The sequence below is a fragment of the Solanum stenotomum genome, chromosome 8 (genome assembly GCF_019186545.1).
Source record: "Solanum stenotomum isolate F172 chromosome 8, ASM1918654v1, whole genome shotgun sequence".
Lineage (NCBI taxonomy): Eukaryota > Viridiplantae > Streptophyta > Magnoliopsida > Solanales > Solanaceae > Solanum > Solanum stenotomum.
The window spans coordinates 15808212-15834940 of NC_064289.1; the positions used below are offsets into that span (position 1 = coordinate 15808212).

The 26729-nt window shown below is 31.2% G+C and overlaps 4 protein-coding genes and 1 pseudogene across 4 annotated transcripts in view; 1 reads left to right on the top strand and 4 right to left on the bottom strand.

Annotated features, from left to right (window-relative positions):
* LOC125874421 (caffeic acid 3-O-methyltransferase 1-like) overlaps nucleotides 1–26729 on the bottom strand; it is a 124839-nt gene that overhangs the window by 11048 nt on the left and 87062 nt on the right. The window lies entirely within an intron of this gene.
* On the bottom strand, nucleotides 3567–6173 carry LOC125874422 (caffeic acid 3-O-methyltransferase-like). The gene is made up of 4 exons (XM_049555309.1): nucleotides 5726–6173; nucleotides 4099–4409; nucleotides 3953–4017; nucleotides 3567–3866 (listed from the first exon to the last, which is right to left on the bottom strand). The coding sequence occupies exons 1-4, from the start codon at nucleotides 6127–6129 to the stop codon at nucleotides 3567–3569; spliced, it is 1080 nt and encodes a 359-aa protein (XP_049411266.1). The 5' UTR covers nucleotides 6130–6173.
* LOC125872239 (ras-related protein RABB1c-like) lies at nucleotides 9826–10437 on the bottom strand. Its single transcript, XM_049552957.1, has one exon. The coding sequence runs from the start codon at nucleotides 10435–10437 to the stop codon at nucleotides 9826–9828; it is 612 nt and encodes a 203-aa protein (XP_049408914.1).
* LOC125874424 (caffeic acid 3-O-methyltransferase-like) lies at nucleotides 11455–13791 on the bottom strand. The gene is made up of 4 exons (XM_049555312.1): nucleotides 13342–13791; nucleotides 12607–12917; nucleotides 11975–12039; nucleotides 11455–11848 (listed from the first exon to the last, which is right to left on the bottom strand). Exons 1-4 carry the CDS (start codon nucleotides 13746–13748, stop codon nucleotides 11552–11554), a joined length of 1080 nt encoding a protein of 359 aa, XP_049411269.1. The 5' UTR covers nucleotides 13749–13791; the 3' UTR covers nucleotides 11455–11551.
* On the top strand, nucleotides 23086–24879 carry LOC125874439 (premnaspirodiene oxygenase-like; annotated as a pseudogene).

Genomic DNA, 26729 nt, shown 5'->3' on the forward strand with positions numbered 1-26729 from the left:
GCTTTAACAGATTAAGCATTATGTTCATGCGAATGACTGTTGCTAACAACATTAATAGTACTATTCCACAAACAGAAAGTGCCAGGGAATACCTGAAGTTTGTGGAAGAACATTTTCGTTCTGCTGAAAAGTCTCTCGCTGGTACACTAATGGCTGAACTCACGACCATGAAATTTGATGGGTCGCGTAGTATGCAAAATCATATCATCGAGATGACTAGCATTGCAGCAAGACTTAGGACCTTGGGGGTGAAAGTGGATGACTCCTTCTTGGTTCAGTTCATTCTGAACTCATTGCCTCTTGAGTATGGACCATTCCAAATTAACTATAACAATATTAAGATTAAGTGGGATATTAATGAATTGTCTAGTATGCTTACTCAAGAGGAGTCAAGACTTAAGAAACAAAGAGGTCATTCCATTAACCTCATGGGTCAAGGAGCTGGTAAAGGACTTAAAGTGAAGGTCAACAAGTTTAAGAAAAAGAAAGCACCTGCTAAAGTTCCACATGATGCTCGTAAGGAACTCAAGGCTGATGTGTGTCGTTTCTGTAAAAAGGAAGGACACTATCAGAAAGATTGCCTGAAACGTAAAGCTTGATTTGAAAAGAAAGGGATTCATTACGATCCAAACTACAAATCCAAATAAGAATTTCGTGTTCATGGGAAATCATATGAAGGATCAAATTGAAGGCATAGAGACTTATCAATTGATCTTGGAGACTAGACATCACCTTGATCTATTACAGACTCTTTATGTTCCTTCGGTTTCTAGGAGTTTGATTTCCCTTTTAAGACTTTATATTTCTGGATTTGATTTTAAGTTTGGACATGGATGTTTCAATTTATATAAGAATACTATTTTATATGGTTATGGTGTTCTTATTGATGGTTTATATAAATTGAAATACGATAATAATTTTTCTGAATCCCTGCTTACTATTCATAAAAAATATTGGAATTAAATGTAGTTCACTAAATGAAAGTTCTGCTTATTTGTGGCATAAATGTTTGGGTCATGTACCCAAAGAACGATTAAAAGGATTGGTAAAGAATGAAATTCTTCCGAATTTGAATTTTGCTGATCTTGATATATGTTTGGATTGCATTAAAGGAAAGCAAGCCAAACATACTAAGAAATGTGCCACAAGGAGCACTCAACTTCTTGAAATTATACACACTGATAATTGCGGACCCTTTGATGTTCCATCTTTAGGTGGAGAAAAATATTTTTATCACCTTTATCGATGATTTTTCACGTTATGAATTTATCTATTTGTTGAAAGAAAAATCTCAAGAAACGGACGCTCTCAAAGTGTATGTTAATGAGGTTGAAAGACAATTAGATAGGAACGTGAAAATCATTAGGTCAGATAGAGGTGGTGAATATTATTTTTAAAAAAAGTATAACGAATCAGAACAATGTCCAGGTTCATTTGCAAAATTTCTTGAGAATGGTGAAGTTAATGGGAATATTGAACGACAAAATGTGAAAATTAATGAGGGAAGGGTAAATATTTCATTGCCCGTGAATGTACCTACTTCCGTACCAATCACAAATGTTGTTCCTCTTGTTGAAGAACACTTTGACAATGTTGAACAACATTTGGGTGAAACACTTCAAAAAGGAACTAACTCACAAGTATCTGACGCAAATGAACCACAAACAATGCCATTGAGAAAATCGGTCATTTCAGATGATTTTGTGATTTATTTATAAGAGCCAGATTTTGACATTGGAATTAATAAAGATCCGATTTCATTTCACAGGTCATAGAAAGCACTGAGTCTAATTAATAAATGGATTAATGTCATGAATGAAGAGTTAAAATCCATGGAATACAACAAAGTCTGGGATCTTGTTCAATTACCATAAAGTTCTAAAAGAATCGGATGTAGATGGGTCTTCAAGAACAAACGCGATTCTAATGGTAATATTGAACGATATAAAGCCAGACTTGTTGCCAAGGGATACACTCAAAAAGGAGGCATTGATTATAAAGAGACCTTTTCACCGGTCTCAAAGAAAGACTCATTAAGAATTGTTTTGGCTTTAGTAGCTCATTATGATTAAGAGTTACATCAAATTGATGTGAAAATTGTCTTTCTTAATGGAGACCTCGAGTAGGATGTTTATATGGACCAATCAGAGGGTTTCGAAATTAAAGGAAAAGATCAGATGGTGTGTAAACTAAAGAAGTCAATATATGGACTCAAACAAGCCTCACGACAATGGTATATAAAGTTTAATGATACCATAACATCTTTTGGATTTAAGGAAATTACCGTTGATCGGTGCATATACCAAAAGATTAGTAGGAGTAAGTTTATATTTTTAGTTCTGTATGTTGATGACATTTTACTTGTTGCTAATGATTTAGGCATATTGCGTGAGACGAAAGACTTTCTCTCTATGAACTTTGAAATGAAAGACATGGGTGAGGCATCCTATGTGATAGGGATAGAAATATTCCATGATAGATCACAAGGAACATTGGGACTGTCTCAAAAAGGTTATATCGAAAGAGTTCTAGAGAGGTTTAACAAGAACAATTAAGAATAGTTCCTATTCAAAAAAAAATGGGGCAAAGTTAATCTCATGCAATGCCCAAAGAATGATGTAGAACGAAAAGAAATGAAATCAATTCTTTCATCTTCTATTGTTGGAAGTTTGATGTATGTTCAAACTTGCACAAGACCGGAAATTAGTTTTGCGGTCGAAATGCTAGGAAGATATCAAAGTAATCTTGGAATGGATTAATGAATTTCTTGTTTCTCATAATGGTGTACACATTATTGTTTTGAGATATCACAAGATATGTCTCTATGAGACATTATTGTGGACCATAAAATGTTATATATTTTTATAGCTTATGAACCTAGTATGATAAGTTGCTAATGCAGTAGTATATGGAAGGAAGTATGTAGCTTAAAATTTATGTACAACCTCCATAACTCGCATTAGTAGTTTGTTATATTGTGGTATTTATGATGGATATTATAGAAGAGATTTATTAGATGCGCAACTACTGTTTATTAAATATTAATGTTATATGGTCATTGGGCCAAGTGGGAGAATGTAAGAACTATTATTAAATACTATTAATTATTTCTTACTTATGGTCCAAGTTTACTTGGAATCAAAGTAATACCATAAATAATATTTAATAAGGAATAGATCTCGTCCGTACATTGGTTACTTGATGGACGTACCAAATTAAGTCATAACCTCTATAAATTGGTCCTCCCTCCACCTATTAGGGTTACCACATATTCTCTACATTAATTCCATCAATGACGGTTGTGGTAACATAAAGTTAGGGCAAGGAGGTAGAAACCAATTTACGACTAACGCTTCCGCTTCTCTTTGTGATGATGTCTTCCGCATCAGGTATGTCCCTCTAACATTCTCTATGTAAGATTATCATGTTCAAGATCCTGAAAGTATTTAATCTTACAGGTCCAACAACTCACTTAACACAAACTAGAGAAAACATATTGGACAAATACAAATAAACGGAAAGATTATTTATTGGATGATATTTAGAGTGAAATAGTAAAGGTAGAGCTACTTGTGAAATTCCATCACCCAAAAATTAGAAACACAACATATAAAGTTAATTCCATTAAATCCAGCTTCAGTTTCGAGGGATTGAAATTTGTGTTGCGAACGCTCTTTGCCTCCCGAAGTTTGAGCTAACATCATCAAATCAAATTGTGAAATAACCACAGAGCTATGGATATGATCAGGTTTCACTGGTAGAATGGCCTCAACAACTATCACTTTCCCATTTTCTGCCGTTGTAGCTTTATAGCAGTTCTTCAGTAACTTCACGCACTGACTATCACTCCAGTCATGAAGAATCCACTTACATATATACATCATTAATAAAAATTGTCAATTATTTAAAGGAACAACAATACTAGTAATTTTAATTAATTTAAGGTACGTACCTTCATAAAAATAGCATCTCCTTGTGGAACATTTTCAAACATATCTCCTCCAATGTGTTCCACCCCTGGAATAATTAGTTTTTTTAAAAATGAATAATTGTTCTATATCATTTTAGCCTATTCTCTAACAAAAATAAGAAAGGTACCTTCATAGAATGGGGCATGTTGAACAACATGAGGTAAATCAAAATTAGTGCCCTTAATAGTTGGGTATTTAGATGTAATCATGTTGAGGTTTATTCCAAGACCACCTCCCACGTCAATCAAAGTCTTGATGTTTTCAAAACCCTTGTAGGTGTCAAGTATATTTTTCATCACCAAAGTTGTATGACTAATCATTGCCTTGTTGAAAACATCACTTAATTCGGGATCCGTCTTTTGATATTCAAATAAATTTACACCATGTATCCTCTCAAATGAAAATCCTCCTTCAAGAACTGTATCCTTTAATCCAAACCTGTGATTTTAATTTAAATTAGATAGAAATGAGTGAGAGATGATCTAAAGTCTAATTTAATTTGCTTTTGAACTTTGCAAATAATGGGCTAAATTTATCAATTAGTAATTTATCGTTATAAGTCCACTTTGGTAATAACAGGTACAAATAATAAAATTAATTTATAAAAATTTATTTCGACAAATTTATTAATTTATAAAAATATAAGTCCACTTTTTTTTTTTTTTTAAAAGGAGGACTGTTTGTTATAAGGGAGAAAGTGAGAGGAGAGATACTCTTAAGCAAAATAGGTAGATGAAAGATATATATAGATTTTCTGAAATAGTCTAGGGCCGTTTATGGTCCTTATTTGAATATTTTATAAGGAAAGTTTCAAATATGTGCAATAAAGTAATTAGTTTGTTATAAATGTAGTGAAATTTTATTTACATAAAAAATAACCAGCAATTTAGAAAGTACACATTGACTATACAATATAGTTTATCTATACATGAAATATACACACTGAATATACATTATGATACACTCAAAAAACTTAATATAGCTTAACTATACATGAAATGTACACGCACTATATATGAAATATATATTTACTATTCAATCTCGATCAATTCAAAATCACCTCTAAACAGTTCCATATTTTAAATATGAAGTTCTCTCGTTATTTTGAATCTTTCAATATATAATTAGCTCGAAACAATTTATATTTACGATATGTCGAATTTTAAAGGATAAGCAACAAAGGAAGAGGGAGTAGAGGAAGAAGAAGGAGGAGGAGGTCGGTCATGTCTGCGTTGATCATATTTTATGAAAAAAATGTGTATGATTGAATGGCAATTTTTAGTAATAGGTGACTTCTTTTTTCTTCTTAAAATATGATTGACACACTCATTACAAACTAATGATTAACATGATTATTTTACTATATTATTTCTAAAGTTAGTGCAAATTTTTTGTTTTGTCTTCGAAATATTGACAGTCTTTTACACCTCTCTACTTGCCTAATTAAATTTAGATATACCTTCGATCAACAACATGACATAGAAAATGGTCTCAAATTCTTGTATGAGTATCAAACTCTTAATAAATAGCCGAAAGAAGTGTTGAAAATACCCCTAAATTTAGCGAAAATTTAGAATGTATTTCACTAATGTTGCAAGATCCGGACTGTATTTAAGTTTAGTAGTAAAGTAAATGGGTGTTTTTATGATTATCAAAAATTCAGAGATAAAACTAATAATTCGTGCCGAATTTAAAGGTGTTTTCGATACTTCTCTAGAATAAATATATAATAAGGTGTAAGAGAGAACAATTACCAGGTGTTAATGGATGCTTTATGTTGAAGCAAAGCCATTAGTTGCCCCAAAGGTGCACCATCTTCATTATCACTAACAAACATCTTTCCCACTGGTGAAAGACCATAGAGTCTAACATTATTATTATTAATGGAGCAAGTGAGCAAAGAATAAGTAGCCAACACATAAAGCATTCTGTCTAACATATTGGCTGCATCAATAGGGTTGTTGCAAGGCATTTTAGAAACAATTTGAGAAGAAGAAAGTTGAGTATCATTAGCTTTGGCTAAGATCTCAAATACATCCAATTCAATTGTTGAATGCAACACAAAGGGAAGTACTGATGATGACAATAATTGCATTGCATGTATAAAATTGCCCTCTTTTTCTGAGCCAATACTAATTGGTAGTTGATTGTTTGCCATGCCTTAAATCAATTAGCTCAACACTTTCTCAATATAATTTCCTCTTAATTAGTGCTCTTTCAACCCTCACACTCATATATAACATGAGTGTTTTGATAGTGGATTGACTTATTTGACGCATTTCAACTTTCAAAGCCAAAATATATTTGAGTAATTTTGTAGTGTTAGTAAAATAAAAAAGTGATTTTAAGTATATATTTTTAAGCGAGAAAATAGTCAAATATTTCTTTAATTTATTATTAAATTTTTAATTACACACTTATTCTTAATGAAAGTCCTATTACCCCTATGACTATTTTAAAGTGAAGTTATTTGCTCCTTCAATGATGAGGTGGCAAAGAAGGTACAGTTCACTAAGTAAATTCCCATCTTTAAATTATATACGTTTCTCTAATTTGAAAATTTATTGATAGCTCAAAATCAAAATTGAAAGTCAAAAGGATCAAATTTTATTGTCGTTAATGGAGAAGAGTTCGTTGGGTAATAGAGATGGAGAAAAATTCATTAATGAAATTATTGTGTAACAGACTCATTAATGGAGAAGACCTATTTATTTGAAATGTTGCAAGCATTAGTCAAATTTCTCATGTTAACATTATTGAGATACAAGAAGATGTAAGGGACTGTTAAAGTTAGTTACAAGTAGGAAAGATAGTTTAGTCCTTTCACTGTATGGTAGTTACAACAACTTGAAAAGTTGATTAGTTAGAAGTTATTTACAGAAATATGAATATGTATATATATCCTAAAGATCATGTATCTAGTCATATTTTCATTCTCAATACAATGAATTTTCTTCTCTTAGTTCTCTCTTTTCATGTTCAAACTTTTCTCAATTTACGTACATGGTATCAGAGCAGGGCCCGTCTCACCCAATGTTGGGGCCCCCAAAAACAAAATTGCCCACGCACCAGATGCTAAGCACTAGGTGTGAGGTGGGGTGTTAAAGAATAACAAAAGTCCCACATTGGTGGTTAATGAGATGGGTGTACTCCTTATAAGGCTTGGGCAATCCTTCTCCCTTTGAGCAAGCTTTTGGGGTGTGAGTTAGACCTAAGACCTAATTTAACATGATATATTGCAGATTTTATAATCTTATTTAGAATCTATAGTCTACGTAACTGCTACTGCATTATTACTAGCCATTTCTTTTTTTTTTTTTTGGTTTTCCACTCGGTTTCCAGAGTCTATATTAGAGCTTCGATTAAATTCGCATCTAGCGTTGTGGGGTTCATTTGAGGGTGACGCTCCCAACAAAATATTTTCCATACCAAGGGCTCGAACCCGAAACCTCTGGTTTAGAGTGAAACACTCCCACTAGTGCAACACAACCCACGTTGGTTATTACTAATCATTCCAATGTCTATAATATAATTATACTAATTATTAAAAAGAAATTTGGGCATGAGAAATAATGCCAGATATAACTTTGTCACTTTTAACAACCAATAATAAAATGATATTTAATTACCTAATTATGTCATTGGTGGAATAATTAACAAATCAACTAACACAAATAATTTGAAGTGTTTGTCGTGAAATCATTTAAGATAATATTATTAAATACGTACACAATCGAAAAGATAGATCTTCCTGTAGATGATTTATTATTAGAGTATTTAATTTAAATTATAGAATATAATTCAATTAATTGACTTACGTGAAAAGGAAATCCCACCCACCCCAACGCACACTAATATATACAATGATATATATCATACTTGAAAGAGGAAGAATGACTTGACCAACATAAGTCCCTGCCGTCCAATTATAGGTACACACATGCCCCTTTCACTAACGGACCCCTCATTTTTTACACGTGTCTTAATCCTAATGAACTACGCGTTTGACCTTTTTTTCTAACCCATAAATCAACTATCCGCCCCATAACCCAATACCCACCCAATTTCCTCTAAAAGACATCCTAATTAAAAGACCCAAATTAGCAGGTCCCATATCTCACACACAAAACCCTAGCCTAGTTCTGTGTTCCCCTGCAATTTCTCCCTTTCTTCTTCTGAAATCACCAAACAATTTCCAAAATTGCTAGCACTCCTCCACATCTCTGTTTTTGTGTATAACTTCTAATAGAAGTTAGTGATCTTCCCCTTGATCCTTGTTAGGTCATCAATGGTTACTCCTTGTACATGAATTGTTCTATGTTATTGTATCTTTTTATGGGTAATGGCCATTTTGTGAAAGAACCTGGTGATCCTATCACCCTATTTAAGACAAAGAGATGTAGACTTTTGTTTCCATGAGTACCCTTCATTTTTATTGACTTCCTCATAATCCATTAATAATGTAGCTTTCATCTTCAGTCAAAGTTGTCACAACAAGCATTCTGTCCATATCTGCTAACTGGCTGAGGATATTCTTTCTTTAAGAGTAAAATTTCCTTGCAAACTTCTAATCTATTCGTTGAGTTTNGCATCTAGCGTTGTGGGGTTCATTTGAGGGTGACGCTCCCAACAAAATATTTTCCATACCAAGGGCTCGAACCCGAAACCTCTGGTTTAGAGTGAAACACTCCCACTAGTGCAACACAACCCACGTTGGTTATTACTAATCATTCCAATGTCTATAATATAATTATACTAATTATTAAAAAGAAATTTGGGCATGAGAAATAATGCCAGATATAACTTTGTCACTTTTAACAACCAATAATAAAATGATATTTAATTACCTAATTATGTCATTGGTGGAATAATTAACAAATCAACTAACACAAATAATTTGAAGTGTTTGTCGTGAAATCATTTAAGATAATATTATTAAATACGTACACAATCGAAAAGATAGATCTTCCTGTAGATGATTTATTATTAGAGTATTTAATTTAAATTATAGAATATAATTCAATTAATTGACTTACGTGAAAAGGAAATCCCACCCACCCCAACGCGTAGTTCATTAGGATTAAGACACGTGTAAAAATTGAGGGGTCCGTTAGTGAGAGGGGCATGTGTGTACCTATAATTGGACGGCAGGGGCTTATGTGGACGCAAAGTATAACGGAGGGCATAGATGTACCATTTATTAAAGTTCGGGGGTAAATCCGTCCTTTTTCCCTTAATATAATACCGGTTGAATATCATATGAAACTATACCTTTATTGTTCAAGAAAGGTTGCTTCTATTTTTATTATTACGGATATGAATTCTTATGAGCTAATGTTCCTAATGATAATGAAATCAATTTTGAACATGAAGATGAAGACGAAGACATGTAATAGACCAGAAGCAAAATTGACTGATAATTCTCTTATATCTCTTCACAGAGTAATAGTTCTAACACAAACTGAGAGTTGTTTAATTTGATTTACATGTTGTTTAACATGTTCATGCTGCAAGTTAGAATAGAGATTAAGTTATTCAATATATATCGCTTCTCGGAATAGTTAAATCAAATACATTAAGAATGTGGACATAGTTTGACAGACATTGGGAAGTTAAAGATGTCTCAAACGATACTTGATCTATATGTTCTTTATCCTGTTTACAACATTGCAAGTAAAATTAAAGAATTTAATGTATTATTTAGAATTGTAAAATCGAAAGCATTCAAAAACGAGAACGAAGTGAGGCAAACTTAAAACCAGATTAAGTTAACAACTAAACTACAAATTCAATAAGATAGTGATCTAATTGGGATGGCAGTTTTCTTAGTATATAAACAAGTTGACAACGGGCGTCAACCACAACATGAGTAAAATCTTTTACTTTTTCCTCTCGAATTCCCAATTGTAATTCCCTTATATCCCTCCAGCGTCCCAAAATCCCCATTTCCGATCTTCCCACATATTTCCTCCACCGCGATACTGAACGCCACCTCCACATTCTTTGCCGTTCTAGCAGAAACTTCCATGAACAAACACTCATTCTTCTCCGCGAATTCCTCTCCTTCCTCTTTACTAACAGCCCTAGTTTCTTCGTCGAGATCGCACTTGTTCCCCACCACCATTACTGTCAATTTCTCATCGCCGTGTTTTTGTAAATCCTCGAGCCAATTCGAGAGCTGCTGGAAAGTATGCCTCTTAGTCACATCGTAAACTAGCAAAGCCCCAACAGCGCCTCTGTAAAAACATCTCGTGAGTGATCGGAACTTTTCCTGTCCCGCCGTGTCCCATATTTGCAGCTTAATTGGCTTCCGGTCGACGGTGATCGTTCTGGATCCGAATTCAGCTCCGATTGTGACCTCGTAAACCGGTTTGAACCGCGCCGATGTCAATTGGTAAAGCAGGCAAGTTTTTCCAACTCCAGTTTCTCCCACAATTATGAATTTGAACATGTAATTGTACGACATTGTAAAAAGAAATTAAAATTATTGAATGATTAAAAGATTATTGGTTGATAAATTTATAGAGAGAGGATTAATCCCAAGTTTAATCGGAGTGTTATTACTAATTTTATGTGCATTAGTTTCCTAATCCTAATGCACCAGGGATTAGGAAAATTTTAAAGTGATCAAGCTTGTTAATGTCCATTCTTGAAATATGGCGGGATCACTTTTTCTAATTAAAAAAAGGCGGGAGTACTAATAATGTCTAATTTGAACTCAGTTAATTGGTGCTTGTGATTCACGGAGAAAGGGAAGCCTACAAATATTTGCTTTTGAGTCGTCATTTAAAGTTCAATACATTCTCAAAAAGAATGTTTATATATATGTAGATCCGAATATGAATACGTGATTATACAAGATTGGACAAAATTTAAAGTGATCAAGCTTGCTAAAACATGGAAGTACACTACATTGAGATAATATTGATAAAAATGGTTTGATCATGTTCTATGTCGATCTCCTAACATACGAAGCTGTACGTATACATAATATACACCAACATGATCTGGAGATTATTAATCAAAGTGATCATTCGGTCATTTTTATTACTTAAAATAGCTCAATTATTGCTTTATTACTGAATATAGCCATGTAACTTTATTTTCCTCTGTTTTTTCTTCATCATCTTCCTCTGTTTTAAATGAGAATTTGCCATGCATAATTTTCTTTCTCGAGATGTTATTCTCCCAACAAAACCAAGAGAAATTAATAAAATACCAATCATTTTATCTAGTAGTAATAATATGAACAAATCAAATGGAAGTCCAAATTCTACCAAAGAAGAAATTGAAAGCTCAAATTTAAAATTTGACTGATCGCAAAAGCGAATTGTTTTGAGTGAATAATATATCAAAAAAATTGAAACAAGCAACTTATATATAACTTGAGTTATTTAGAGGAAGATTTGAGTTAATGTTTATTGAAATCTACCGTTGAAGAACTTTTGAAGCTCAAATTTTAGAAGTGTAAAAGAGCATTTGATAATTAAATTATTACTTTAGAGAAACAAAGTAAGTAACAGAAAATCAGTACAATAATATGAATGGATGACATTTAGAGTCAAGTAGTAGAGGTAAAGCTACTTGTAGAATTCCATGACCCAAAAATTACAAACACAACAAATTAAGTTAATTTCTTTGAATCCAGCTTCGATTGCGAGTGCTCGAAACTCATGTTCAGAACGCTCTTTGCCTCCAGGAGAATTAGCCAACATGATCATATCAAATTGTGAAACGCTAATCACAGAGCTATGATTAGGTTTTACTGGTAAAATACTCTCAACAACTATTACTTTTCCATTTTCTGCTGGTGTAGCTTTATAGCAGTTCTTCAGTAACTTCACGCACTGACTATCACTCCAGTCATGAAGAATCCACTTCCATCAATATAAATAAACACAAAATATCAATATTTTGAAGAAACAACAAGTTGTTATAAATAATTACTTTTTCTACAACCTTTTTTCACACTAATTTTTAATTAATTTGAGGTACGTGCATACCTTCATAAAAATAACATCTCCTTCTGGAACACTTTCAAACATATCTCCCGCGACGTGTTCCACCCCTGTAATAATTAATTTTTTAAAAATGAAGTATAAAATTTGGAACACTTCTAAACATATCCGTACCAAATTAAAACTAGACAAACAAATTAACACAAAAATAAGTATCAATAAATTAAAAGAAAAATGGGAAAATGGCCTGATATAGCACTCAATTTTGTTATTTAGAGCTGATATACTCCTCGTTATGAAAATGATTCATATATACTCTTACTGTTATACAAATGACTCACATATACCCTTTTTCTTTTGTGGAAGTTAAAAATATAATCCATATGGATATATTTGATCCTCCTTACACATACTTTTTTTTAAACTTTTTTGTTTCAACTTTGCTAGAAGAATCATATATACCCCTACATGATTTATTTTTTTTAAATTTAAGTAAACTTTCACAAGATGAAGGGTATATATGAACTTCTTTTGTAATGGTAGAGTATATATGAGTCATATGTATAATGATAAAGGTATATATGACCCAATTTCATAACAAGAGGTATAGCAACTCTAAATGACAACGTTAAGAGTATATCGGCCTTTTTAAAAAAAATATAAGAATGAAAAGGTACCGTTATAGGTAAAGGCATGTTGGACAACATGAGGCACATCAAAATTAGTGCCCTTAATAGTTGGGTATTTAGTTGTAATCATCTTTAGGTTGGATCCAAGACCACCTCCCACATCAACCAAAGTCTTGATGTTCTCAAAGCCCTTGTATTTGTCTAGTATATTTTTCATCATTAGAGTTGTATGATTAAACATTGCCTTGTTAAAAACATCATTATACATGTGATCCGTCTTAAGATATTCAAATGTATTTACACCATGCATCCTTTCAAATGGAACTCCTCCTTCAAGAATTGCATCTTTTAATCCAAACCTACGATTTCAAAAATAGATAGAAAGGAGTTAGATATGATCTAATTTGCTTTTTTGCACTTTGTGAATAATTTGAATTTTATCATTTACTTATTGTCGCTATAAGTCCATCAAGGCAAAATTGAGCCACTTTGGTTACGACAAGTAGAAATGATATAATTAGTCTATGAAAACATGACGAGTAGATTTTGCTTGCAAAAATTTTTAGATTCGTGTCAACAACAGGAAACTGTTCTTGCTTCCATTTAAAAGTAGTTTTACTGATTTACCAAATGCTTTATTTGCTTCTTTTTTCTCAAAATAAGTGTTTTTTTTACCTTTCAACAACAATATCAAACATTGTTATTCTCTTAAACTCGATGACAAATTAAAATCAGACAAATAAGTTGAAATGATGGAAGTATAGTATAAGAGAAAGCAATTACCAGGTGTTAATGACTACTTTCTGTTGAAGCAAATCCAAGAGAGGCCTCAAAGATGCACCATCTTCATTATCACTAACAAACATCTTTCCCACTGGTGAAAGACCATAGAGTCTAACATTATTATTATTAATGGAGCAAGTGAGCAAAGAATAAGTAGCCAAGAGATAAAGCATTCTGTCTAACATATTGGCTGCGTCAATAGGGTTGTTGCAAGCCATTTTAGAAACAATTTGAGAAGAAGAAAGTTGAGTATCATTAGCTTTGGCTAAGATCTCAAATACATTCAATTCAATTGTTGAATGCAACACAAAGGGAAGTACTGATGATGACAATAGTTGCATTGCATATGTAAGATTCCCCTCTTTGTCTGAGCCAATACTAATTGGTAATTGACTCATGTTTGCCATGCTTTAAATCAATTAGCTAACACTTTCTCAATTTCCTCTAGTACTGCTCTTGCCTTTATAAATTCAGAGTGTTCTATCAATCCTCACACTCATATATAAGTACAAATAATAGGGTCACGGTTAGGGGTCAACATGAGGTGGAATTAGGAGTGACAAATGAGCGGGTCGAGAAATACTATCTCTGGAGTCCTCAGTTTAGGGCTATCTTTCACCGTAGACAGACATGGCTCAATGTGCTACCTACGCTTCCTCTTCTAGAACAATGACAGTCTAGTCTGATTCCCCCTAACGAAAGTGCCACAACTCCTTCTATCACAACCCGAGTTGATATGAGTCGATCGAAAACGAGCTAAATAAAAATGGATAAAGTACTCGACCCAAGTCATATTTTAAATGAGTAAAAATGAGTTACCTAAAGGATACTATAGGAAAATATAGGTACTCATATTATAATAGGTATCTTGTTAAAAGCTTTAAAACAAAATCTTTTTGTAGTTTTTTTTTTATCACCTCACCCCACCCCCACCAGGCCATTTACTATTTTTCTTTCTTTTACCCATCTGACTATCCACTTTTAAATGGGTAATATGACTATTATTCGTTTTTTATCCATTTTAAATGTGTAAGGTATCCAACTCATTTAAAATTGATACTTATGAGTGGAGACCCATATAAATCACTCATTTTGCCATCCTTAGGTGGAACTATCAATCCTCACGCAGTCACACTCCTTAAATTTGTGATACTCTCGTTAAAAACTAGTACAAATATTGTCTAACAAATGGTGCATATTCATCTTTTTGTTAACAAATTTATATTTATTGAATTTTAAGAAAATTCTAAAGTTGTTTTTAAATTCGAATAAAGGACAAGGGCTAGGATATAGCTGGAGAAAATAGCCAAATGAACCCGTAGATATTGAAAAATTATAGAACTCTATAAAACGTGTTACATTCTAGTTGGGACTCTATAGAATGTATTTGATTCCAGTTAAGGTTCTTGGAGGCTACTCAATCTTAAACTCTAGTTTATGTCTATATAAAAAGTAATATATTCTCTTAAGAGACATCTTGAATATTTCACAAATTTATGAAATATTCATAACGATATCAAACCAGATCATCCTAATTCGAGAAATATGTCAACCCTTGCATATGGAGAAACCTAGAAGAATTAAGGGAGGAACAAAATTATACTTGCTCTATTTATCAATAAAATATTCATGCTTTTTCATTTTTTTTTGTGATTGTTATTTATTTTATGTTGCTTTAAAATTTATTGCAAGCAAATTGGCTCGCCCAGTGAAACCAAATATGTCCTTCATCTCTTCTCTCATAAACCAAATCTGCAAATATGAAGTCACAATAAATTTTATAAGCTGATTAATCATTCACTTTATAATATTTCTATCACTTTATAAATTTTAGGCAGAATGATCTGGAAGACCTTTATACTTGGCTCTGTTTGTCAGTTGGACCCTTATACTCACGACTTTGCCAATTGAATCCTTAAACTCACTAAAACGTAATACTTTAAACCCCTTTCTTATTCTATGCGTGTGAGTATAGCACAACCGCTTACACATGGAATTCCACGTCATTTTGTAGAATTCCATGTCATTTTAAATGTCACATAAGAAATTGAAAGCTAAAAATAAAAATAAGTTTGCACATTAAAATTTTCGGTATCGTGTTCTTCATATTTGCTCATAATTGAGCACTAAATTCATGTCAAATTGGTCTAATTCTTCCTATTTGACATGATTTTTTTTTACACTAAAAGCTTACCAACACAAACCCAATAATTTTTCTTCATAATTTTGAATTAATTTCATAAATGCACAAAACTCATTTGTTATTTTTCAAGCTTCTTCATAAAGTTTTTCAACTTTTCAGTAAACATCATTAATCTTCAAGATTTCAAAATTATCTAAACTTCAATCTTTCACAAACAAGATTCGAAAACCTAAATTTTAAAAGTGTGTAAATCGACCAAAATTCATAGAGAAGAATTTTAAATTTTAAAAGTAAAGAAACTAAAATGATTGAGATAGGAGATTTGGTTAGGTGGGGTGAGGAGCCGGAGTTAAGAAGAAGAAGAAGGGGGTGGGGTAGGGTGGATTGGTGGGTGGTTTCAAGGAAGAAGGAGAGAATAGGGGTGGGGGGCTGAGGAAGAAGAAAGTTACAGTGAGGGAGTGCAATGGGATAGAGGATTGATGGGTTGCTTTTTCTCTTTTTTAATTTAAATTATTTTTTTATGATTTTTAATATAAAAAATATATATTCACTCACTTTAAGGCTCGTGCAGTCAAATATTTTTCCATCTCAGTAATATTAGTGTCACATAAATTTGGTCAATGGTCAAATGTGTTTAAAATATTGTGTTTTAGTAAGTTTAAGGGTTCAGTTGGCAAAGTCGTAAGTATAAGGGTTCAACTGACAAATAAAACCAAGTAAAAGGGTCTCTCAGGTCATTGCACCTAAATTTTATATTACTTTTTAGACAAGTGATATAAAAGTCTGAAAAAAGAAAAACCTTTTAAGTAATTATGAAAGACCTAAAGATTGACACCACCACTATTGTTTTATTTTATTTTATTTTAAAGAAGTAAAAAATATTCTATTTATGAACTTCTCAACATTAATTAATTATCTTGAGTGAATTTATTTTGGAATTATAAATCGTACTATAAAAGTAAAATTGTAACTTCACTATATTAATCATTGTTACCTTAATTTGTGTGTCATTTCTAAAATAGACAATTAAATAGGAACGGAGAAAGTATAAGATAAGATAATCATTTATTACTCCATTTAATTTATCAACAGACATCTCTTGGTACTTTCAAAAGGGAAAAATTAAAACAATTATATCTACTTCACAAAGAGAGAAGCTCTCAATATAATATATTTAATTAGATTTTGATTTTCAAAAAGTTCCATCATCTACGAGGAGATATCCATCAATATCTTTGAATAAAAAATAAATAAATAAATATTTGAGTTTTTCGATAGATACTGTAGCAAAGTCGTCAGAATAGCAGCACAAAATTTGTCCCTACACAATGAAAATGGTGATCTTCGTCTTTTTTCAACCGATTATTCGATATCAAATTAAAATAGAACAAACAAATTAAAATAAGGGAATTTTAAATAAATTTTATAGTGTTAAAATTTAATTATATCATATTTTTACTCTCTTTTTAAATTATAAAAATTTCTTAAATTTTTTATGAAATCCGGATACATTCCAAAATGTCCCGATACATCGGCATTCCCAATTTCATATAGATCACACAACATTTTAATACATCATGTCTCAGTTTCAAATACATTACCCAATATCTCGATACATCGGCGTATAGTGATGTATCCGACTGATACATCGCGTAAAAGTGATGTATTACGTCCTGCTACATCACATATAATGATGTATATGACAAATATATCGCATAAAGTTATGTATCTGAGTGATACATCACGTAAATTGATATATCTGATTGATACACTCTGTAAAGTAATGTATTGAAAATAGAAGATTAGTAGAAATTTTTATAATTTTTTCAAATGATAAAAAATTCTAGAGAATATAATAAAATAAATTGTATATTTAGATAATTTTTTCCTTAAAATAAAGGGAGCAATATATAGTATAACAAAAGCCATCTACATAGTCACTCTTTCGTTTGTGAATTAATTGTTCAACCACTATTTGAATTGTTCTTGGAAAAATAGCTAATTTTCGATGATAAACATTTTTGCCCTTTATCTTCTTCTTGGAAGCCACATAAAGGTGCAAATTTTTATGGGTGTTTGATCAATCAATTGGGATTGTTCGGAAGTTGGGTTAAAATTATGCAGATATTAATTATGAATATATTAATTATGTGAATATTAATTATTTCATCTTTTATCCGGCATAAGATAATAATTCTTTTATTATTTATATATGTATCAGTTATAAAATTGCTTCTTTACCACCTACCAAACAATCCCTTATTGATTATACTTTAGAGGGAAAAAGTAGAAAATTAGTACAGTATGTACTCCCTGTTTACTTTTAATTGTCCAGTTTAAACTTTGCACTCAATTTAAGAAGTAATAATTGCCATAAGTATTTTTACCATAGTACCTAGGATTTGGCTCTCCTCCATTACCCCTTCTCTCCATTTTGTCAAGTGCACCTTTAGATAAGAAACATGTGTCTTATTTAAAATTTAAAGGTCAAGATTATATTATATTAACAAATATCATAACTATAGTTAAGTCAACTAATTTTAGTAAACTAATCTCTAAATTTGGTAAAAGGTACAATATATTCCATACAAAATTTTATATTTATTAATATCATTAATTTCATCTTATATTTTTATATTTAAATATTAAAATTGTAGAACATGAAATGTTTATATTAATTGTGATAAATAATAGTCTTCAAAAATATTTGCATTTAAAACAATGTTTTATTTATTTTCACACAAAAAAGAAGATAAAAGAATATTTTAAAAAACGTATATTTTTTTTCCCTTCAAACGTACAATAGCCACATTTTCTCCTTGGAATAATTTGGTATCGTTTAATTTTTAAAAAACTTTTGTCTTTTTATTTTTTAGTTTTGTTTCGTGTTCTTTTATTTTATGGTTTTTTTTTCAACATTGATAAGTCTTCACTTTTGTTTTTTGTTTCACATATAATATTTCAAGAATAAAGTTTACTCGTACAGAAAATTATTTAGTTGATTTTCACCTTAAATATCAAACAATTTAATATTGAAGTATAAAAATATAAGATGAAATTAATGATATTAATAAATATCAAATTTTGTATGGAATATATTGTAATTCTTACCAATTTTGGAGAGTAGTTTTCTAAAATTAGTTGACTTAACTATGATTATGATATTTGTTAATATAATATAATCTTGACTTTAAATAAGACACATGTCTTTCATCTAGAGGTGTACTTGACGAAATGGAGGGAAGGTGTAATGGAGGGGAGCCGGATCCTAGTACCTACTCCCTCCATCAACTTTTAATTGTTGTGGTTTCCTTTTTAGAGTCAAACGAAAAGAACTTTGACTAATATTTTATAATGTATTTTTTTCATCATATTGATGCAAAAAATTACAATTTATAGTATTTTTCGCATAGTTTTTGAATATCTAAATTTTTTGTTTAAAATATCGAATTAATGTAATCTAATTTAACTTTGATAATTAATCAAATTGACTTTCGAAAAGTGTAACATGACAAATAAAAGTGGACATTGAGAGTTTATTATTAGGTCTGAAAAATGATTTGAGGAATAAAGAATTAATGCTAAGAGTAAAACAAGTATTCCCTCCGTTTCACAAAGAATGACCTCCTTTCCTTTTTAGTCAGTTTAAAAAAGAATGACCTCTTTCTTTTTTTGGTAACATTTTACTTTTTGCTTTCCACGTGGCATGTTTAAGACCACAAGATTTAGGGCAATTTTGTACATTTGACATAACTTTAATTTAGGACCACAAGATTCAAAAGTCTTCTTTATTTACTTAAACTCCGTGTCAAGTCAAACCAGACCATTCTTTGTAAAACGGAGAGAGTAAAATATATGTTTTGTATATACTCCCTCTAGTCGAAATATGAAAATTTTGAAAAATGTTAAAAGAAGTTCATTAAATAAATGATAAATATGAAAAAAAAACTTTCATTAATTCTCTTGAACTTTGAGCAATTCACTTATTTTAAATTATATTGAAAAAGACCCAATAATTCACTTAATATGAACTAGAAAAAATATAATGGACAAAAAAAAAAAAAAAAAGAGAATAATTAATAGATGATATTTAGAGTGAAATAATAAAGGTAGAGCTACTTATAGAATTCCATGACCCAAAATTTAGACACACAACATATAAAGTTAATGCCTTTGAATCAAGTTTCAGTTGCGAGCTCTCGAAACTCCTAGTGAGAATGCTCTTTGCCTCCGGAAGTTTGAGCCAACATGACCAAATCAGATTGTGAAATAACCACAGAGATATGAGTATGATTAGGTTTCACTGCTTGAATGGCCTCAACAACTATCTTATTGGCTGCATCAATAGGGTTGTTGCAAGCCAATTTAGAAACAATTTGAGAAGAAGAAAGTTAAGTATCATTAGTTTTGGCTAAGATCTCAAAAACATCCAATTCAATTATTGAATGCAACACAAAGGGAAGTACTGATGATGACAATAATTGTTCTATGAAAACAATATATCCTTAGTTGTGTGACAAATCTTTAGTTGAGTGACCATTAAAGATATTATTTCACCCCTCAACTTTGCTATTTAGAATTGTTATACTCCTTGTTAGCTCATATATATCCTATCGTTACAAAAGTGACTCATATATACCCATATTGTTACAAAAATGACACACATTGCATATACCATTTTCATCTAACAAAAGCAAAAAAAATAATTTTGAATTTATTTTTATGATTTTATTTTTTTTTAAATCCATGTAGGGGTATAAATGATCTATTATGATTATCGTTATTTGAGTTTCTTATTTTTTTTTTCTTTCATTCATTAGTGTAAAAATATGAGTCATTTGTATAACAGTAAGAGTATGAATGAGTCACTTTAATAACGAGAAATATATCAATTTTAAATAACAAAATTAAGGAATACATCAAACCCTTTTTCCTTTATTTTATTTTACAAAAATCAACATCTAGAGCTCGGAGGGTTTTACAAAAAAAAAAAATAATAATAAAGCGACTTTGGTAGGTCGAAATTTTCATGAAAATGTAAAATTAAAGAGTGTAAATAAATTTAATATAAACAGTTTAAAACCAAAAAAAACATGTAGAAATATATCCTACTACAGTGAAGATGGGGGTTTGAATCCCAAATAATACACTTTATTAGTTTATAATTAAAAAAAAATCAATCCGATATCCAATTTTTATTTTTTTTGCTAATAGTGACTCTATGGTTGTTAATTTGTTATATACACCGATAAAGAACAAGACCTCTAATAATGTTAATTTAAACGTCATTATACAAGATACTACTAACAATAAATATTTAAGATGATATCACCTTCTCATACTATTATTGAGAGGCTGACAAAGGTTGTTATATTTTCTTAGAGCTGTCAATATGGGCTGACCCATCTTATCTGGGCTAGTTTATATATTCTTTGAAATTTGACGGGTCAGGTCGGGTTAGCCCATTTTTGGTGTAGGCCAAAAAATAGTCGGCGCAACCCAGAAGTATGTGGGCTACGGGCTTGTCGAGCCAGCCCTCTTAACGTAAAAATATATTTTTTATAATTTTTAAAATTAAATTATAATTTAAAAATATTATCATAAATATCGACAAGATAATATTACATGATGTTAGTGTTACTACTTGTTAATCAAACCACAAATAAAATTATCATTATAATATTTATTAAGTTTGTTTTCAAGTAAAAGCATAAATAACTAACTACAAATATAAACCAAATTATTTTCCAATGATCATAATAAAACACAAAAAACTATGACAATATTCCATAGTCTACGGCCTATGTATTGATTCCTAGAAATTTTAGGGAATTTTTATTTTACGTAATATGTATTTTATAAACATAATTTGTATTTAAATTATAATATTTCAAATTTTAAACTGATTTTGAGTTTAGACTCTTGTTAATTTTAATACTCTATTTTATTTTTTATTTTTTAATTAATTTTATTTAGCCCACGGACCGGCCCTATCCATATTTCTCAAACCCCACAAATCGACAGGCTTATTTAAGCCAGGCTAAAAAGCCATTTTCTTAAATGGCTTCAAAAAATGTTGCCCAACTTTATCAAATCTTGAGTTAGGCCAGGCAGGCCCAACGGGCCTAGCCCCTATTGACGACTCTATATTTTCTTATCTTGATCTGTTTAGCATTCTTCATTTTTTCCACGGTGGCTTACAATATGTCATGTGTACGTACATACGATAAGATTTAGATTATCTTTTGTGTTTTTTTCATAAATGATATACATCAATCCTGAAATTAGATCCTGATTTTTTTTCTTAAAAATTAAACATTGATGATTTAGCACACTCACTATACTTAAAAGTGATCTTTAGCGGTAATTAATTAATAGCAATAATTTCATTATTGCTAAATATATTCTTTTAAAGGCAATTAGTATTCATTGTAAATGTTTGTATAGCGATATTAGATCGAATGACATTTATCTTATGTCGATAAAGATTTCAGCACTCTTTGTTATTATACATATTTATTGCTGCAAAAACAACTTATTGTGGCTAAAAAAACTGTTTTTGCGACCTCAATAGCTTTGTAACTTTGCTATATATGAATAATATATATATATATATATATTAGCTAATTTTATTTCTACAATTTTCCATATCTTGTTTTTATATTAAGTCATTTAATGTAAAATAATATTAACTTCATATATCAATTTTCAGACTTTATATTTCCATTTATCAATTAGGGCTAACCTCATTTCAAATTACATAAAAAAATCAGAGTATTTAGTCTTTCAATATGGGTTGTTATGAATCTTTAAAAGATCATGATAAAAGTATGTTTATATCTTATTTTCAACATTAGGCCACAAAGATAACAACATATTCACATATAAGTCCTCGAAAATCATGGTAAGACTTTTGAAACATAAAACTCTTTCTTACGTGAATTATTAATAGAATATTTTAATTCAAGAATTTTTTTTCTTAGTTTTAATAATAAGACTTTACTACTATATAGGATATGTTATCCTTTCTCTGGTGAATGCAGTAAAAAATTCTCGCTCCATCTGCCGTTTGACTTATGGTTCAATATTTTCTAATATATAGAACTTTTAAATTTCCTCCAAATTTCATGTATTCACATCCTTCCTTATTTTAAAAAGTAATACCAAAAATTGAAATATCAAAATAGGAACTTCCGTGCAACTAGAACTTCATTAGGTTTCAGAGTCTTCCTTATGTGTTATAGAAATATAATCGATTAAATTTTGTATAATCTGATTTATTTTTAAAATAAACAAAATTAATTAAAAGAAAATACAGAAGAAATTAGAAATAAAATCACTAGAAATAAATTGCATTTTTTTAAATAAGATTTCATTTTTATTATAAGTTAAATAAATATTTTTAAGTTATGGATTAAATTAAATGATTATTACTTGTTTATATATATATCATATTTTAAGACTAATTTTATCATGTTAGGATTTATTTACTATCGTTATCGTTATCACGTGAAGTCGAAGAATCTCCTACGTACTCACACTATTCAATGTTATAATAAGGAGCCAATATAAGATGAGCTAATGTTACTTGAAAGCAATATTAAAAATGTTTTCTTCTCTTTTTAACTTAGTTTCATTGCTCCTCTTCTTGTCCTCCCTTGTAATAATTCTACTTAGAAAATGGAGTAAAAACAAAAAACAAAGATTGCCTCCAGGGACATGGAGACTTCCCTTTATTGGAAATCTTCATCACTTGATCGGAGGAGGACTTTCACATCGCGTTCTTAGAAATTTATCGCAAAGATATGGACCTATTATATACTTGCAACTCGGGCAAGTTCCTGTTGTGGTCATATAATCACCTACTATTGCACAAGAAATTTTAAAAACTCATGACCTCGCCTTTGCTGATAGGCCACAATTTGTATCCACAAACATCATATTTTACAATAATAAAGACGTTGCATTTTGCCAATATGGTGACTATTGGAGACAAATGCGTAAAATTTGTATTGTTGAACTTCTTAGTGCGAAGATGGTCAAGTCCTTTAGTGGAATTCGACAAGATGAGCTTTCGAGTCTCATTTCATCTATTTGTTCCACAAAGGGCTCTACAATAAATATGACGGAAAAAGTTTTTCAGTTTACAAATTGTGTTACTTGTAGATCAACTTTTGGAAAAATATGCAAAGATCGAAACGAGTTCATAACAATTCTAAAGGAAGTACTTGTCTTTGCTGGAGGATTTGATGTGGCTGATTTGTTCCCTTCTTGGAAGTTACTTCACAATATAAGTGGTGTGAAATCTAGATTGGTGAAAGCACATCAAAAGATTGATGCAATTATGGAAAATATCATTAATGAACATATTGAAAATAAAGCAGCTGGGAAGAAGGGAAATGGTGAGTTTGGAGATGAAGATTTGGTTGATGTTTTCCTTAGGGTGAAAGAGAATGCGGAACTTCAATTTCCAATCACAAATGACCATATTAAAGCTGTTATTTCAGTAAGTTTTCTCTCATCTCATTATTATCTTTAGTCTTTTCCCAGACCCCATTTTATGGGGTTTCACTGGATATGCTATTCGAATTTGGAAGTTCATTTTAAGGTTTCTAGCTACTTGAACAATCGAATCAATTGACTTAATTTATTTGTTTGTTATTATAGGACATCTTTATTGCTGGAACTGAAACTTCATCTGCGACTATTATTTGGGCATTATCAGAATTGATGATGAACCCAAATGTTATGGCGAAGGCCCAAAGTGAAGTGAGGAAAGTTTTTAAGGGAAAGAAAAACTATGGTGAAGAAGACATTTAAAAGTTGACATACCTAAAGTGAAACATTAAGGCTACATACTCCAGTTCCTCTTATAGGACCAAGGGAATGTAGGGAGAAAACAAATATAGATGGACACACCATTCCTCATAATACTAGAGTACTTGTCAATGCATGGGCACTTGCAAGAGATCCAAAAAATTGGAAAAATCCTGAAAGTTTTATACCAGAGAGATTCGAGAACTCTTCGGTTGACTTTATGGGAAATCACTTTGAGTTTATCCCGTTTGGTGAAGGAAGAAGAATGTGTCCAGAAATATAATTTGATTTAGCTAATGTTGGACTTCCTTTGGCACAGTTACTCCACTTTGAATGGGAACTCCCATATGGAGGTAATCCAAAAGATTTGGATATGACTGAAACACATGGATTAACTGCGTCAAAAGCGAAAGATTTGTATTTAAACACCACAAATTATAAGAACGATGAAGAACATTGATGTTATGCATGAAATAGTGAAATTTAAACACCATGATGCAGGAGTTTAGCAATTAATGATGATTCAACAACTTGTCATCCTTATCTTTAAATTGTTATCCATATATTTTGAATTGTCACAGCCGGGTTCTAACCTCTCCATATTTTATTTCTGTATTTTCCTTGGGATTTTTTTATATTTTGTCCTTTTAGTTGTCTTAATTACTTTTTTGCATATTAGAGTTTTGTAATGATGCATATGTACTTTTATCTTCCATATTGATATTTATAACTTGAAATCGTAAACATGTGCCTGACCAATAGCCTAACATATATATACGAGGCTTAAGTTATTCATGGCCCCTTAAAGTTGTCCGCATAATTCACTTAATTAGACACCTCAACTAGGAGGCTAGGACTTGAACCTATTAAACACTTGTACCCTCTCGAATTTGAACACTTAGACACTTTATATAGTTGTGGCACAAAAAGTGTAATACACTCTCTAACGTGTAATATTCCGGAGCATCTCACTCTCTAACCCATTTCTTTCATCCCAATCCCTAGAAAATGCAAAGTGTATTGATGGTTATTTCATCTATCAATATGGAACTGCAGGAAAATTTTAAAAAATGTCTAATGTAATTTGTATATTTGACCATTATGCTGGAGAACGTTAGACTGAAGCAAAGCATATAACAAATATACAAGTGTGCAAGGTATAAAATGTAATTGTAGTGACCTTTCTCTGTCCACCTAGTGAGCCCGGGCCGTCCCCACAAAGGGAATCCTTCCTATAAGCAACCTTCCCATCTGATTTATCAACTAACAGTAAAAGAAGTTAGCAGAGATTTTTCACTTTGAAATTTATTTATTTGAGTTAAAAAGACAAACCAGAACAACACTTTTCTTAAGTCAGTCATTGCATTCACCGTCTAAACTTAGTAAAAGAAGCAACAAGTAACTAAACTATACAGTGTAACAATATAGATTCATGTAGACTGATTGGTCTTGTTACCTTCACTCTTCCTATGAACTTCAAAGAAAATGCTTGAAAGTAAGTAATTACCAACAATCATACACAACGCTGACTTCAACACCCATTATTGGATGGGAAAATGCCATGAGTGCGAATGCATCACTACATGATGCTAGAACTTTTTCTCCACGACAGATCAATAAAACATGCATAAAATGAAACAATGACACAACATGTTAAAGGTAAAAATGGCATCTTCAAAAACCATTCTAACCTAAATTAAAGTTGGAGGGCTTCAAATACATTGATACAAGACTGACGAACATATTGTTGAGCTGGCAAGTTGGTTAAAACTATCATTCAAATAGTTAGTTGTATTGTTAAACCAGTTAGTTACACAGCTCCCGCCTAATGGAATAGTACAGAATTGTGTTGCAATAGTATATAAGGATCTCAAGTGTAATAGTATCATTCATTGATTGACATAATAAGAATTCTCTTCTCCTTCCTACTATTTCTCTCAAAGCTAAACACTCGGAACTCCCCTGTTTTAGCCATCCTCTTTTCCGAACTACTGTTCCTAGATTAACACTATCCACCCGATTATCGATTTCCATTGTTTGTGCATCAATTGGTATCAAAGCAAGGCTATCCTCAACACGGCTATGACCAGAAGCAAGAATCAAGAAAGACCCATGGAAGATATGGATGCTAGACTTCTGCAAATTCAGGATCAATTGCAGAAAGTGATGGAAGGTATGACTAGTATTAACGATCGTAATACGCAAACAGATAAATAGTTTCTCGAAATCAAGGAGGTGATTGGATACATGAATACTCGAGGAAGAGAACGAGAACCTAATAGAGTGGAATCTTCAAATGCCAGAAGGTGTTCGATAGAATGCCCACATCAGAATCGACCCAGAGAAATGCATAATGGAGTTCTTCCTACTAGTAATTCTATACTTGATATTCACGATTGGAATTTCCTAAATTTTCTGGATTGATTTG